The sequence below is a fragment of the Salvelinus sp. IW2-2015 genome, linkage group LG23, assembly GCF_002910315.2.
Source record: "Salvelinus sp. IW2-2015 linkage group LG23, ASM291031v2, whole genome shotgun sequence".
In the NCBI taxonomy this organism is placed as follows: domain Eukaryota; kingdom Metazoa; phylum Chordata; class Actinopteri; order Salmoniformes; family Salmonidae; genus Salvelinus; species Salvelinus sp. IW2-2015.
The window spans coordinates 3,022,366-3,035,910 of record NC_036863.1 but is presented as its reverse complement, the minus strand read 5'-3'; the positions used below and the strand labels follow the sequence as shown (position 1 = coordinate 3,035,910).

The following is a 13,545-nucleotide window of genomic DNA, read 5'->3' as shown; positions in this document are numbered from 1 at the left end:
CCATCTTTGATGCTAATTGCACATTTCTAAAACACAGACTAGACAGCTAGTATAACAGTTTTTGGCTAAAATGCTGCTAGTGAAAAACTGAGAATTTATTTTCCAGAATCAATTTTAATTGATACTCCCCATTTTAGTAGTGCCTGCTCTGTGTGAAATTTGAGGAGTTGATACATAAAAAGGTTTTCATTAGAAAGGTTAACTACTCCTCTATTACAGTAAAATAATGTCTCAATGTCTGTGTGTCCATATGACTGATTCTGTTGGAACAAACCTCAAATACCCAATTTGTAAGTCGCTCTGGATAAGAGCGTCTGCTAAATGACTTAAATGTAAATGTAAAATGTAAATACAAACAGTGAATTGAAACCGTTTCGGTAATACTGTGCTAAAACATACATTTGAATTAATTTGATATATCACCCAGCCCTAATGAACAACTGTGATTTGAAGCAGTTATAAATGCAAGCAAACATATGTCCTTCGTCTAAAAAAGGTTAACCAGAAAAATCACAGCCGTAAGCTACTTCTAACAATTTCCCACATACATTAGATTGCTAAATGTGGCCCTTTGGGTGCCTGCCCAACCCCAGATCCACAGGCATGTTACCGAGCAGTAGGCCCTGTCCCTCCCAGTCARGGAAGTCTGTAGAGCAGCTTACACAGAGCTAAGAGGATGCCCGGGGTTTAGAAAGTGAAAGACCGGCCCTGCCTCAGTGCAGAGAGCTTGGCCTAAGAACACAGCTCTAATACCGTACCCAAAGGCAGTAAGCCTATAGTCGGGACCAGGGGCCTGGCCATGTTTTATATTATGATAACATCCCTCTCTGGGAGGCATAGTCACTAATCCCTGAGAGATGACACTGGACCTACTGTAGGAAACATATGACTGTTTGCCAACGGCACCTGCAACCAGTGACAAAAGCTGCTCTAATACAGAAACAAACAGAGAGGAGACCTAGCCTGAAAAACAAACAGCCTCCTTGTTCATTTGGGGCAGCAGGTAGCCTAGTGGTTAGAGCGTAGGGGAGGTAGGTAGCCTAGTGGTTAGAGCGTAGGGGTGGCAGGTAGCCTAGTGGTTAGATCGTAGGGGTGGGCAGGTAGCCTAGTGGTTAGATCGTAGGGTGGCAGCGTAGCCTAGTGGTTAGATCGTAGGGGTGGCAGGTAGCCTAGTGGTTAGAGCGTAGGGGTGGCAGGTAGCCTAGTGGTTAGAGCGTAGGGGTGGCAGAGCTAAGCCTAGTGGTTAGAGCGTAGGGGTCAGGTAGCCTAGTGGTTAGAGCGTAGGGGTGGGCAGGTAGCGCTAGTGGTTTAGAGCGTAGGGGAGGTAGGTAGCCTAGTGGTTAGAGCGTGGGGTGGCAGGTAGCCTATGTGGTTAAGAGCGTAGGGGTGGCAGGTAGCCTAGTGGTTAGAGCGTAGGGGTGGCAGGTAGCCTAGTGGTTAGAGCGTAGGGGTGGCAGTAGCTCGTGGTTAGAGCGTGGGGTGGCAGGTAGCCTAGTGGTTAGAGCGTAGGGGTGGCAGGTAGCCTAGTGGTTAGAGCGTAGGGGTGGCAGGTAGCCTAGTGGTTAGAGCGTAGGGGTGGCAGGTAGCCTAGTGGTTGTAGTAGCGTAAGGGTGGCAGGTAGCCTAGTGGTTAGAGCGTAGGGGAGGTAGGTAGCCTAGTGGTTAGAGCGTTGGGGTGGCAGGTAGCCTAGTGGTTAGAGCGTTGGGCCAATAACCGAAAGGTTGCTGGATCGAATCCCCAAGCTGACATGGTAAAAATCTGTCGTTTTGCCCCTGAACAAGGCAGTTAACCCCGGTAGGCCATCATTGTAAATAAGAATTTGTTCTTAACCAAACTTGCCTAGTTAAAAAAAAAGGCTAAATATTTTTTTTTTTTAGGTCTCCCAGTCCTGCTCTGTGATCAGCAGCAGCACAGCCCAAGGCCATCACCGGATGAACATCACAGGATGAACATCACATCTAAATAAAGGGTCCTTCTTTATGACCCGAGAAAATCTGTCTTCTTTTTGCCTGTTTGTTATCTCCGTTTTGTTTTTCCCATTTATTTATTTATTTATTTATCGCTCTGAAAAAAAACAAAAAAAATAACATTGGATGTTATAAGTCCACAAAAATGCTTAAACCGCATCAGACCACTTGAAGTCTGGGAAAAATAGAAGAAATTAAGATTTTTGGGGTGTAGTTACCCTTTAATGCCGTTGTTTGGTTAGCCAAGTTTCTGTAGCGCTCATGTAATTGCAGAGTTCGCAAAACAAATGCCCACTGGATTGATGCAAACAATCATGATATTCTGTCTGGTATGCCTAAAAAAAACTTTGTAGTTAGCATTTAATTGAGAACCTTTTTGGGAAACGTTATCATTAGCATCATCGCTAATGGCCACACAAAGTGTAGATATCCCGCGCGCGCATACACACACACACAGAGAAGAACATTCCTGTTTAGTTTCAGAAAGTTGCAGGAAAATAAGAATCGCTGATGCATTTTGTTCAAGTCTTATGATTAACTTGGGCAAATTAATGAATTTTCTAATAAATTCAATACATTTTGTGGATTTCCTACTAAGTTCAATACATTTCTGAATATTGTTGAATTCCATTTTAATGCCTGGATTCCAAAATTCCGTCCGTGTTCTACGCAACACTTTTGTTTTTAGCGCCATTGTCTCATAAACCGTTTTTTGTTCTCCCAAGTGGGAGCAGCATCTCCCTTCTCCTTTTCTCCCTGAGACACAGGTTAATCATCAACATCACACCTGTGTCGGCTTGCATGGAGCGAGTGCTCTAGTCCCCCCCATCAGACAGCCTCTACTTTCCCACCGAACATGAGATATTCTTGGCTGAGACACAGCAAGCCTATGGAAACTTCCAGCACCATTAAACTAAGAGCTCAGTATCACATCACTTTAAATGTGTTAACTCCCGAAGGCGGACACCTAAACAGTCAGTGAAAGCTCATTTAAATAAGTTAAACAGGAATCCACTGTTGATTTACATAACCCAGATTTCTATGAAAAGGTGCTGCTACAGTATGAAGCCGAAGTATTGTAGACAGTAAGGTATTTCTACACAATGTTACTTGAGCAATGTAAATGTTGTGCAAGCTTGATGGATGTKGGCTATGCTAAATAACGAGAGGCAAAATAGCCTACAGCAGGGGTAGGCACCTAGATTCAGCTGCGGGACATTTTGTCAAACCAGATGGTCGGGGGGCCATTTTTTTATACCTTGATTAAATAAATAAAAATGTATTCATGGGAATCCTTGGGAACAGATTTCCTACAGTCAATTTATTTTTTGCTGAATTCCTGTTAAATGTTGAAGTCTTGTTTCACCAAAAAACAAAATCCTAAAACATTTTTTGGGGGGGGTGGGGGTGTCTCCTGTTGCCGACCCCTGGCCTAAAAGCATTATACCCTTAAAAACAGTAATACGGTTAGGAATGGATATGGAGAAGAATTACTCCAAAAGGGACACCACCAACCAGCCCACCTGTTCTCTCCGTGATGAGATGGAAACTATGTAGAACCATTTGGACATGCCTGGCAGTCACAAGAGAAAGTCACGCAATCAATGGGCTGGTGTTCACTATCACTGTCCAAGTTAAGCTGAAAACATTGCTTGTTCAGGGACAGAGACAGGGAACCTATTTATTATGTACAGTAACAGTCAAAAGATTGGACACACCTACTCGTTCAAGGATTTTTCTGTATTTTTACAATTTTCTATCAAAACTATCAAATAACACATATGAAGTCATGTAGTAACCAAAAAGTGTTAAACAAATAAAAATATATTTTATATTTGAGATTCTTCAAAGTTGCCACCCTTTCCTTTGATGACAGCTTTGCACTCTTGGCATTCTCTCAACCAGCTTCATGAGGAATGCTTTTCCAACAGTCTTGAAGGAGTTCCCACATATGCGGAGCACTTGTTGGCTGCTTTTCCTTCACTCTGCTGTCCAACTCATCCCAAACCATCTCAATTGTGTTGTGGTCGGGTGATTGTGGAGGCCAGGTCATCTGATGCAGCACTCCATCACTCTTCTTGGTCTAATAGCCCTTACATGATGACCAGACACGTCGCATGCGCGAGCGTTGCAAAATAAATTTAGAAATCCATGTTATTCAATTATTGCATCCACACTGCTCGCGCCAACAAGCGTCTGCGTTGCCAAGGGCTAAAATAAAAGGCATTCCTATTTCTGACGCAGATCACGGTGCAAGTCCTGCCTCTCCCATCTCCTCATTGGTTTATAGAAGCAGGTACCCACGTGCCATCTCCTCATTGGTTATACCCACGTGGGTGATTGAAAGACGAACTGTTTTGCCGGTCGTCGTTGTAATACTATGAAAGTTTAGATGCCAATCAACATATAAGTTCAAAGATGAAAAAGTCTGGAAGGAGGAGAGATGACTAGAAATGATTCGGTTGACCATTTTATGTGTGGATTAATTGTCGAAGTAGAGGACCTTCTGCATTTCAGGTAAAATAACAACTCAATATTTATATCCCAGGACAAATTAGCTAGCAACAGCAAGCTAGCTAAATAGGACAAATTAGCTAGCATGTGCAAGCTACCTAGCTAAATTGCCATACTTGTTTAATGCTTTTCGACCTGTCCACAAATTAACGTAATTGGTTCAGAGTTTGTTTTGATATTTTAACCTGTGTGTCGTGAGGAGAGATGTGTTTATAATAAAAGTAATCAGCCTATATAATAAAAGTTTGGTGTGGGGGGACAAAATACATTTATGCACGATGGCGCACGCGCGCAGCCGGTTTGGGTTCCGTGTTACACAGCCTGGAGGTGTGTTTTGGGTCATTGTCCTGTTGAAAAACAAATAATAGTCCCACTAAGCGCAAACCAGATGGGATGCTGTGGTAGTCAAGCTGGTTAAGTGTGCCTTGAATTCTAAACAAATCACTGAGTGTCACCAGCAAAGCACCCCCACACCATCAGATTTCCACCGGTCTAATATCCATTGCTCGTGTTTCTTGACCCAAGCAAGTCTCTTTTTCTTATTGGTGTCCTTTAGTAGTGGTTTCTTTGTAGCAATCCGACCATGAAGGCCTGATTCACGCAGTCTCTTCTGAACAGTTGATGTTGAGATGTGTCTGTTACTTGAACTTCGTGAAACATTTATTTGGGCTGCAATCTGAGGTGCAGTTAACTAATGAACTCTGGGTCTTCCTGTCCTGTGGCGGTCCTCATGAGAGCCAGTTTCATCATAACGCTTGATGGTTTTTGTGACTGCACTTGAAGAAACTTTCAAAGTTCTTGAAATGTTCTATATTGACTGACCTTCATGTCTTAAAGTAATGATGGACTGTCATTTCTCTTTCCTTATTTGTGCGGTCCTTGCCATAAAATGGACTTGGTCTTTATACCACCCCTACCTTGCACAACACAACTGATTATTTCCTTAATGCGTTGGAGACAAATTCTACAAATTAACAAGGCACACCTGTTAATTGAAATGCATTCCAGGTGACTACCTCATGAAGCTGGTTGAGAGAATGCCAAGAGTGTGCAAAGTTGTCATCAAGGCAAAGGGTGGCTACTTTGAAGAATCACAAATATGAAATATATTTTGATTTGTTTAACACTTTTTTGGTTACTACATGATTCCATGTGTTATTTCATAGTAGTGATGTCTTCACTATTATTCTACAATGTAGAAAATAGTAAAAAACAAAGGAAAAAACCCTGGAATGAGTAGTTGTGTCCAAACCTTTGACTGGTACTGTAGTAATGTAAATCAGCCTATATAATAAAAGTAATCATTAGGTTACTTAGAACAGATTTTTTTTATAGAACAAAAATAGAATACCCATGTGATTTATCCTAGCGTGACTAAGCAGGATTATAAAATAACAATGTAATATCTGTGTAATAATTCCACAGCAGTTCCGAACAGCTACGCCTAACCTACAATTGGATTTTGATCCACGGCAGATACCTCAGTTCAGTCACACTGTAGTTGCCTTTCACTACTCAAACCTTCGATATAGAGACCGTTGCAGAGGATTCATTTCCAATGGATTTAAAGAGCACAATTTCATTCCGACAGTCTCTATGGAACACTCTTCTACATCTCGAGCTGCCTGTCAGGCCAACTTTATCCATTATGCGAGAATATTCAGCATCCCCCGTTGAAGTAGACTAGAAAATGTTTCTTAATTATTTAAAAAACAATGTGTTTCAGTTATTACAGCCTGCATCAGGAAGCTAACCTTCAATCATACCCTCCACCCCCAATGCATTTAGAGGTCAGAGTGCCACAAACCAGCTAGCCTGAGCAACACAGGCTAGCTGAACCAACAAGAGCACAGCACTGTCGTGTGCTACAGTAACATAGCAGTCAGGCTATATCTAACATGGTCGATATGGCATCATGGCGTCAGCACTTCTGGGGGGGGGGGGGGTATCCACAGAGCCTTCAAATCAAGCCTTCCAGCACGTATACTAGCCCAACCCCTGCACCCACCTCTACCCCCCCCCCCCTCCAGACGCAGTCACCCCTGTGCTTGATCAATAAAATAATCTCCATGCCCTTTTCATCAATCCTATCAGAGTTTTACAACGCATAATACCGTTATCCAAGTCATCTTCATTGTGTGCTATTAATCAAATTTCAAATTGCATTATAAATGAGGTGGCATTATAAAGGATGTGTAGACCGGTAGTCTCAGGTTATTAATAGCCCTGTAATCCTAAAAATCACTTTCACAGAAAGATAGGTAATTGATGTTCCATCCATTTCGCTACAGTGTGTTCACTGGATGAAGAAAATGATCTGATATTTTCTAGGCTGTCATAGCTTCTGTATGTCATATACGTGGCACACATCACTGCAGTGGTACAGCAACGCTAGTCCTAAGAGGCCTCTGGCAATTAAAGCATTAGGACCAACATCTAATAGCGCGACAAATTCATCACGTAACGCAGAGTAAAGTCTTTAGGTACACACAATTCTATTTCGTCTCTCTGAATGGCTCTAATATCATTACACAGTTAGAAGACACTGTATAAAACCAGTGGGAATTATTGACTGACCTGGAAGGGGAAGATGTTGTCACTCCTGCTCACACTCTCGTCCATCCAGGATTTGGGGTTGAACCCAGGGCTGGTGCGGGAGTACTTCTGCGACGGCACGTGGTTGTTGGGGAAGGTTTTCTTCAGTGGGGAGATTGAGTTCAGGGGGGTCATGCCTCCGTTGAGGCCCCGACGGTACTCACGCCCCTGGGAGCCTCCCCAGCCACCATAGCCCCCGCCGGGACTCCAGGAGGTAGAGGAGGGAGAGGGAGCAGGGCTTTGGTAGCTACCCCAAGGTGACGGGGGTTTATTCAGATTATTGGACAAATGGGGCAACTGGCTGAACGCAGCATTCCTATGGGGGAAGGGAGGAGGGTGGGGGCTGGCTGGGGACCTGCGGTGTTGTTGGTGTTGGTTATGTGGGTGCTGAAAGTGTGGATGTGGGGGATGGTGCTGGGAGATGGGTCCAATCTGGGGGGAGAAGTTTCCCCCAAAGCCTGGGCTGGTGTGGTGGGAGAAATTCTGGAACAGGAGGGCCCCATTGTTAGCAGAGGCAGCTGGGTTGAAGAAGCTGACATCCTCGTTGATGATGGTGGAGGGTGTCTGGGAAATAGCCGCTGACCAGTTGTTGAAGCCGGTCAGGGACGAGGAGGTACTGGACTGGACCGGAGCCCCAAGACCCGATGTCTCTTGGTAGTCGAAGCCTGTCAGTACTGGGGACTCGAGGCGCAGCTTCTCCTTTCCATTGCTACCCTCTGAGGGGCTGCCCTCCACCTTGTTCTCCTCGGACCTCGCCTTCTCTAACTCAGATATGATTACAGACTCCTGGTGGCCAGGGGACAGTTGCTGCTTTTCTTGCGTTTCTTGCATTTCCTGTTGCTGGGCTTTGGGCTTTTCAGACCCAAGAATTTCATCTTGCATGCTGCTGTGGGCAGCTGTGGCTGAAAACAGCCAAGGCGACCCACTGCTACTGCCATTACCAGATGTGGTATTGTTTATGAAAGCAGCAGGGCTTGGAGACACATTCTGATGATGATGTGGAGGTTGCAGATGTGGGTGAATTCTAACTGGGAATGCAGACTTGTTGCCAGTGTTGTTTTGCACTAAGACTCCAAACCCGTAATCCCCCATTTGCTTTCCCCCACACAATATGTGCTATCCCGTGATCTTTACGTCCTAAAGAGAGGGGCAAACACAAAACACACCAGTTATTATTTCAATGGTTGTAATTGAGAATCAGGCAGTCACCAGTGTAATGGACTTTGAAAGCTAGCTACGTCAGACCCTTTTCTGCCAGTAACCATCTTGCTAGTCCACATGTGGCAAACTAATTCAGTTAAATAAAAGGTTAAATAAATAAAGCAAACATTTATTTATTTTTTATTCCACAGAGGGCTGAGTGCCTCGGGTTCACACTCCTCCCTTGTACTTAGCTAATTAATGAATTAAGGTCACTGATACATTAGGAACTCCTCTCACCTTATGGTTAAGGTATTAATGGACACAAATTCATGGAATGAGTTAAAGCTATCTGTCGAGAATAGCTGCCGATATAATAACCTTGCTAACGTGACAGATGCCACATCAGTTCCACCTTGTACGTTGTAGCTAAATGGTTTATTGCATGCTAGCTAGTTGGTTAGCTAGCACCATCTTTACATTGCCACAGAGTATGCTACACTAGTCTAACTACCTAGTTAGCTAACGTTTTCTGGTAAGCTACACTACATGCTCGTCGAATATCTCATTACAAAATCTTGGGCATTAATATGGAGCTGGTCGCCCCTTTGCTGCTATAACAGTCTCCACTCTTCTGGGAAGGCTTTCCAATAGATGTTGGAACATTTCTGCGGGGACTTACTTCCATTCAGCCACAAGAGCATTAGTGAGGTCAGGCACTGATGTTGGGCGATTAGTTCTTCCACATCGATCTTGAGTCAAGATTCTTGACAAACCATTTCTGTATGGACCTCGCTTTGTGCACGGAGGCATTGTCATGCTGAAACAGGAAAGGGCCTTCCCCAAACTGTTGCCAGAAAGTTGGAAGGACAGAATCGTCTAGAATGTCATCGTATACTGTAGAGTTAAGATTTCTCTTCACTGGAACTAAGGGGCCTAGGCTGAACCATGAAAAACAGCCCCAGAGCATTATTTCTCCTCCACCAAACTTTACAGCTGGCACTATGCATTAGGGCAGGTAGCGTTCTCCTGGCATCCGCCAAACCCAGATTCGTCCGTCGGACCTCCAGATGGTGAAGCGTGATTCATCACTCCAGAGAACGTGTTTCCACTGCTTCAGGGTCCAATGGCAGAAAGCTTTACACCACTCCAGCCGACGCTTGGCATTGCGCGCATGGTGATCTTAGGCTTGTGTGCGGCTGCTCAGCCATGGAAACCCATTTCATGAAGAAGCTCCCAACGAACAGTTATTGTGCTGACGTTGCTTCCAGAGGCAGTTTGGAACTCGGTAGCGAGTGTTGCAACCGAGGACAGATTACTTTTACGTGCTTCAGCACTTGGCGGTCCTGTTATGTGAGCTTGTGTGGCCTACCACTTCGCAGCCGTTGTTGCTCCTAGACGTTTCAACTTCAGTTGAGCGATGCCGCTCTAGCAGGCGAGGTGTCATCCTATGAGGATGCAACGTTTAAAGTCACTGAGCTCTTCAGTACTGGCCACAAAACTGCCAATGTTTGTCTATGGAGATTGCATGGATGGGTGCTCGATTTTATGTACCTGTCAGCAAGGGGTGTAGCTGAAATAGTCGAATCGACTACTTTGGCAATGTAGTGTATGTCGGATAGTCGACAGGAGATTGCAGTGGTGACATTTCTAAGGCCAATTAACTAGCTAGCATTTTGTCGATAACATACTAAAGTTAGCTTGCCAGTTGCAATAGTCATATGCAACAGTATTTGGAAAATGACGCTAGCCAGCTAACATTACCTAGCTAAATTTGAACGAAATCATGACAGACAAGCGACCTTGCTTGCCTGACAGCTGTCAAAGCCTATCCRGTTACTTGGAATCGACCCTTTAATTTCAGAAAATGATGATGGCTTATTTACTCTTAATCTGTTATAGCCACTTCCCCCAACAGTTTGATTGTTTCAGGCAAAATCTTAAACAGATATGACAAAGTCGATAGTCACAGATGCTAGCTAGCTATAGTAGTGTATGAATAATCTGGCTAAAGCGACGTTGCACACACATCGACAATAAAATTCCTTTTTCACCTTTTGGTCGCTAACGTTACCCTTGATCCAGGCGACGACTCGATCCGTCCTGTAGTCAACCGGCAATCTCGATGCGTCTGATAAAATTGTGAAAATCAAGTTTATGACAAGCGATATGGTACTTTTATGGCTTTCGTTCATATAGTAGCTAGTTATGGCTAACCAGCTTTTCTCTCCTCTCCTGACGTGTCCTGCCTGCTCAATGACACAGCTCTCTCTCGCGAGCCGCTAACCTTGCTTGTATAAAAATAAAAATAATGTCATTGAATTAAATGTTTAAAACGAATTCAATACTAGTTGACTGTAGTGGCTTATTCGGTCGGTTTCATTGTTTAAAGGATTCCTGTATTTTTTTTCTTCTCTCTATACAACTGACTTGTTCCTGCGTTTCTTTGCCGTTGCTGTCCCTCTCCTCAGAACCGACCGTGGCCAAATGACAGAGTGCTCAGCCGCGAGACACTTCCGGGTAGAGCTCTGCCCCCTTCTAAAACCTTCCCACGGATGGCTGGGAGCCTCTCCTCAATTCGTGACACTACCCACACCTCGTGAGATAGTGGCTTATAATTGGTCATACAAACCAGTAGCCTCACCCACCTTAAAGATGTACCCGCCCTTTAAGGTCAATTAACGTGATATGCGTATATCCTCTTCACGCCAAGTCTCCGCCTAGTAAGGTCGAATCATGAGAGCTCAGATCAGAGAGAAACAGCTGAAATTGCATTCCCTCCCTATCGTTTGTAAGTTAAGAGGTCAAGCCTCCTACAAAAGGTTTAAAAGGTGAACGATATGGATTCTGAGCAGAAATATAGCATTGAACAGGCTGTAGTTGTAATATAGACATAGTCCTACCTTATTCTTACATTCATATAGCTTGTCATCTTTAACTGGTATCGTTTGTTTTTGGCTAGAGGTTTTATATTAGCTATAGCATGAACACCCCAGTACAGCTCAATGTTCAACATGGAAAAGAGAGCTTGCTCCTTCCAGTGTTCATAGACATATTCACCATCAAACACTCAGGATAATGTGGTGTGCCTTGGATGCAGCCCTATTACTGCAGGTGATATGCATGGGAGCTTGTGTGGTGGAAATATCTTTTGCAACTTCCTGAAAATCTCTCAGTGGTTTTGAAAGGCAAGTTGCTGGTGATAGTATGGGGTCACTTTCATGCTTTAGGTATTGAATTCAAAATAAAATAAATCGTTATTAACAGTTGAAAATGTAAAAATAATATTTTAGCTGAAAAATGAAATTATGGATGTTGAGATTAAAAACAAAAAAATTAAAAAGCAAAAATTTGTAGAATTGTAAACAAATAGAATATCAAAAGATACATTTAAAAAACTTGCAAGCAAATCATTTTTAAAGCTGGTGTACAAAACCAAAAGTTACAGACGCAAAAATGAAACTTTTTTTAGCTTTTGATTTTTGGGTTTTTGATCTCAACATCCATTATTTCACTATTCCTCGAAAATTACAAATTATTTAATTTCAAAGTCAATACTTAAGGCATGAAATTGACCCCATGTGATAGGGCAGATTGTGACAGCGGTGGAAAGGTCTGCGGTCGGTGGTTTTGGTGGTGGCACCTGCTTGCTCTCTTCTCAAAAATTTTGGGCCAGCAGGATCAATCTCATTACCAGTGCGGATGTGAAATGATGGGTCAGGGAGCATAGAGAGAGAGAGCCTCTGCTCTGAACAGCTGTGGCCACAAACAGAGATCTCATTAAACCAAGCTGCTGCCTAGCCTTCTATTCTCTCACCCGCTAATCAAGCTCTTCCTGCCTGATCATTTTCACTAGGCTGCTCGGGTCACGACTAACTGACAATCTCTCATTGCCTTTTCATGAAACGTGAAGTCTACAAATGTGCTCATTCAATTAAACCTGTAATTTTATTTCAGGATTGTGTGTGTCTCGTGTGTGTGTGTGTGTGGTGTGTGTGTGTGTGTGTGTGTGTGTGTGTGTGTGTGTGTGTGTGTGTGTGTGTGTGTGTGTGTGTGTGTGTGTGGTGTGTGTGTGTGTGGTGTGGGGTATTACTGGGGGTTCTAGAGCGTGTGTAACTGCATGCGGGTGGTAGCCATGGATACTAGAGTATGAGAGTCTCTCATTTCTCTTTAACCTCACACTTCACTCAGTGAGACAAGCCATGTCCCTTTAACCTGCTGATAACAGCTCTGACTGAATTTAATTCAAATGTGTGTGTGATTATCTGCCTGTGTTGCCACTGCAGTGTTTGACAAGACGGCTGAATTGAAATACAATGAGGCATTTGTTTGCAACAGATTACATTACACAGTTATAATGCAACATCAGCAATCATTTAACAGTCATAAAAATCCAATCATTCTGACATGGCATTACATACAGTATGTCATGTCTCTTTAAAAGGGCCTCATCCACTTCTGCCAGCATTTCAGGATTTCTGCAGAGGAGTAAAACGTAACCATTCTGTTTCACTGGCTGCTGCTGTTCTGAAAATCAGCTTTTTTACACTGAATAAATGTTTATTTATGGTCCATAGTTTTTCCAGTTGAAAGACCCAGAAACAGATAGCAGCCTAATGCTTGCACAGTAATAATTACATAGTGTCAGTTAATGTAGACACCTCCACAGCTCTCTGTCCTATACACATTTCTTTAGTTTTACAATTGTCTCTCCAATTCAGCAAACATGATCCCAGGGATATTCATTCATCCATTCATCATATTAATTCACTAATCTTGACAACAGTGGGAAGAGGTGGAGGAAAGGAGCATTTGAAACACATATTTCTCTCTCACAGTGGGGTGGAGATGTTAAAGCGTGGGTAAATGGATTACAGAAGAATAGAATAACCGATCTTAGTGGCTTCATTTACAGAGAGAGACAACACCTCTTCTCCCCCAACTCATCTTCCTTCCCATGCACCCTCAATGCTAACATTCAAAGCAGGGAAATAAATGCTAACATTCAAAGCAGGGAAATAACATCCATATTTATGAGAGAAAGCAGGGTGGCGGATGATAATAGCCTTTAAACTATGTGTCCTACTGTATTTCTGGTTGGTTACGGTGTTTGTCCACCGGTGTTTGTCCACCGTAACCAATCGCATATCCAGACATGTTTTGTATCTCATTTTTACGTGTATATATTGCAACAGTTCCGGCGAGGCTATGAATAAAACATTAAATCCATTAAAAAATTAATCACCCCTACCGATTTCTTCTAGAGAGCTGTGAATAGACGACTACAACAAAGCCACATTATATTGTGTAATACCATTGTATTGTGCCA

The 13,545-nt window shown here is 43.3% G+C and overlaps 1 protein-coding gene across 3 annotated transcripts in view; it reads right to left on the bottom strand.

Moving 5' to 3' along the window:
* The window catches only part of LOC111950300 (cytoplasmic polyadenylation element-binding protein 4), a 37,863-nt gene extending 27,082 nt beyond the window's left edge, over window positions 1-10,781 (bottom strand). For all 3 annotated transcript variants that reach the window (XM_023967767.2, XM_023967768.3, XM_023967769.3), the window contains exons 1-2: window positions 10,271-10,781; window positions 7,059-8,213 (exon numbers count right to left, since the gene is read on the bottom strand). In XM_023967767.2, coding sequence (XP_023823535.1) covers window positions 7,059-8,168 — 1,110 coding nt within the window. In that variant the 5' untranslated portion in view covers window positions 8,169-8,213; window positions 10,271-10,781. The remainder of the gene's footprint in view (window positions 1-7,058; window positions 8,214-10,270) is intronic.
* Window positions 10,782-13,545: the final 2,764 nt, after the last annotated feature.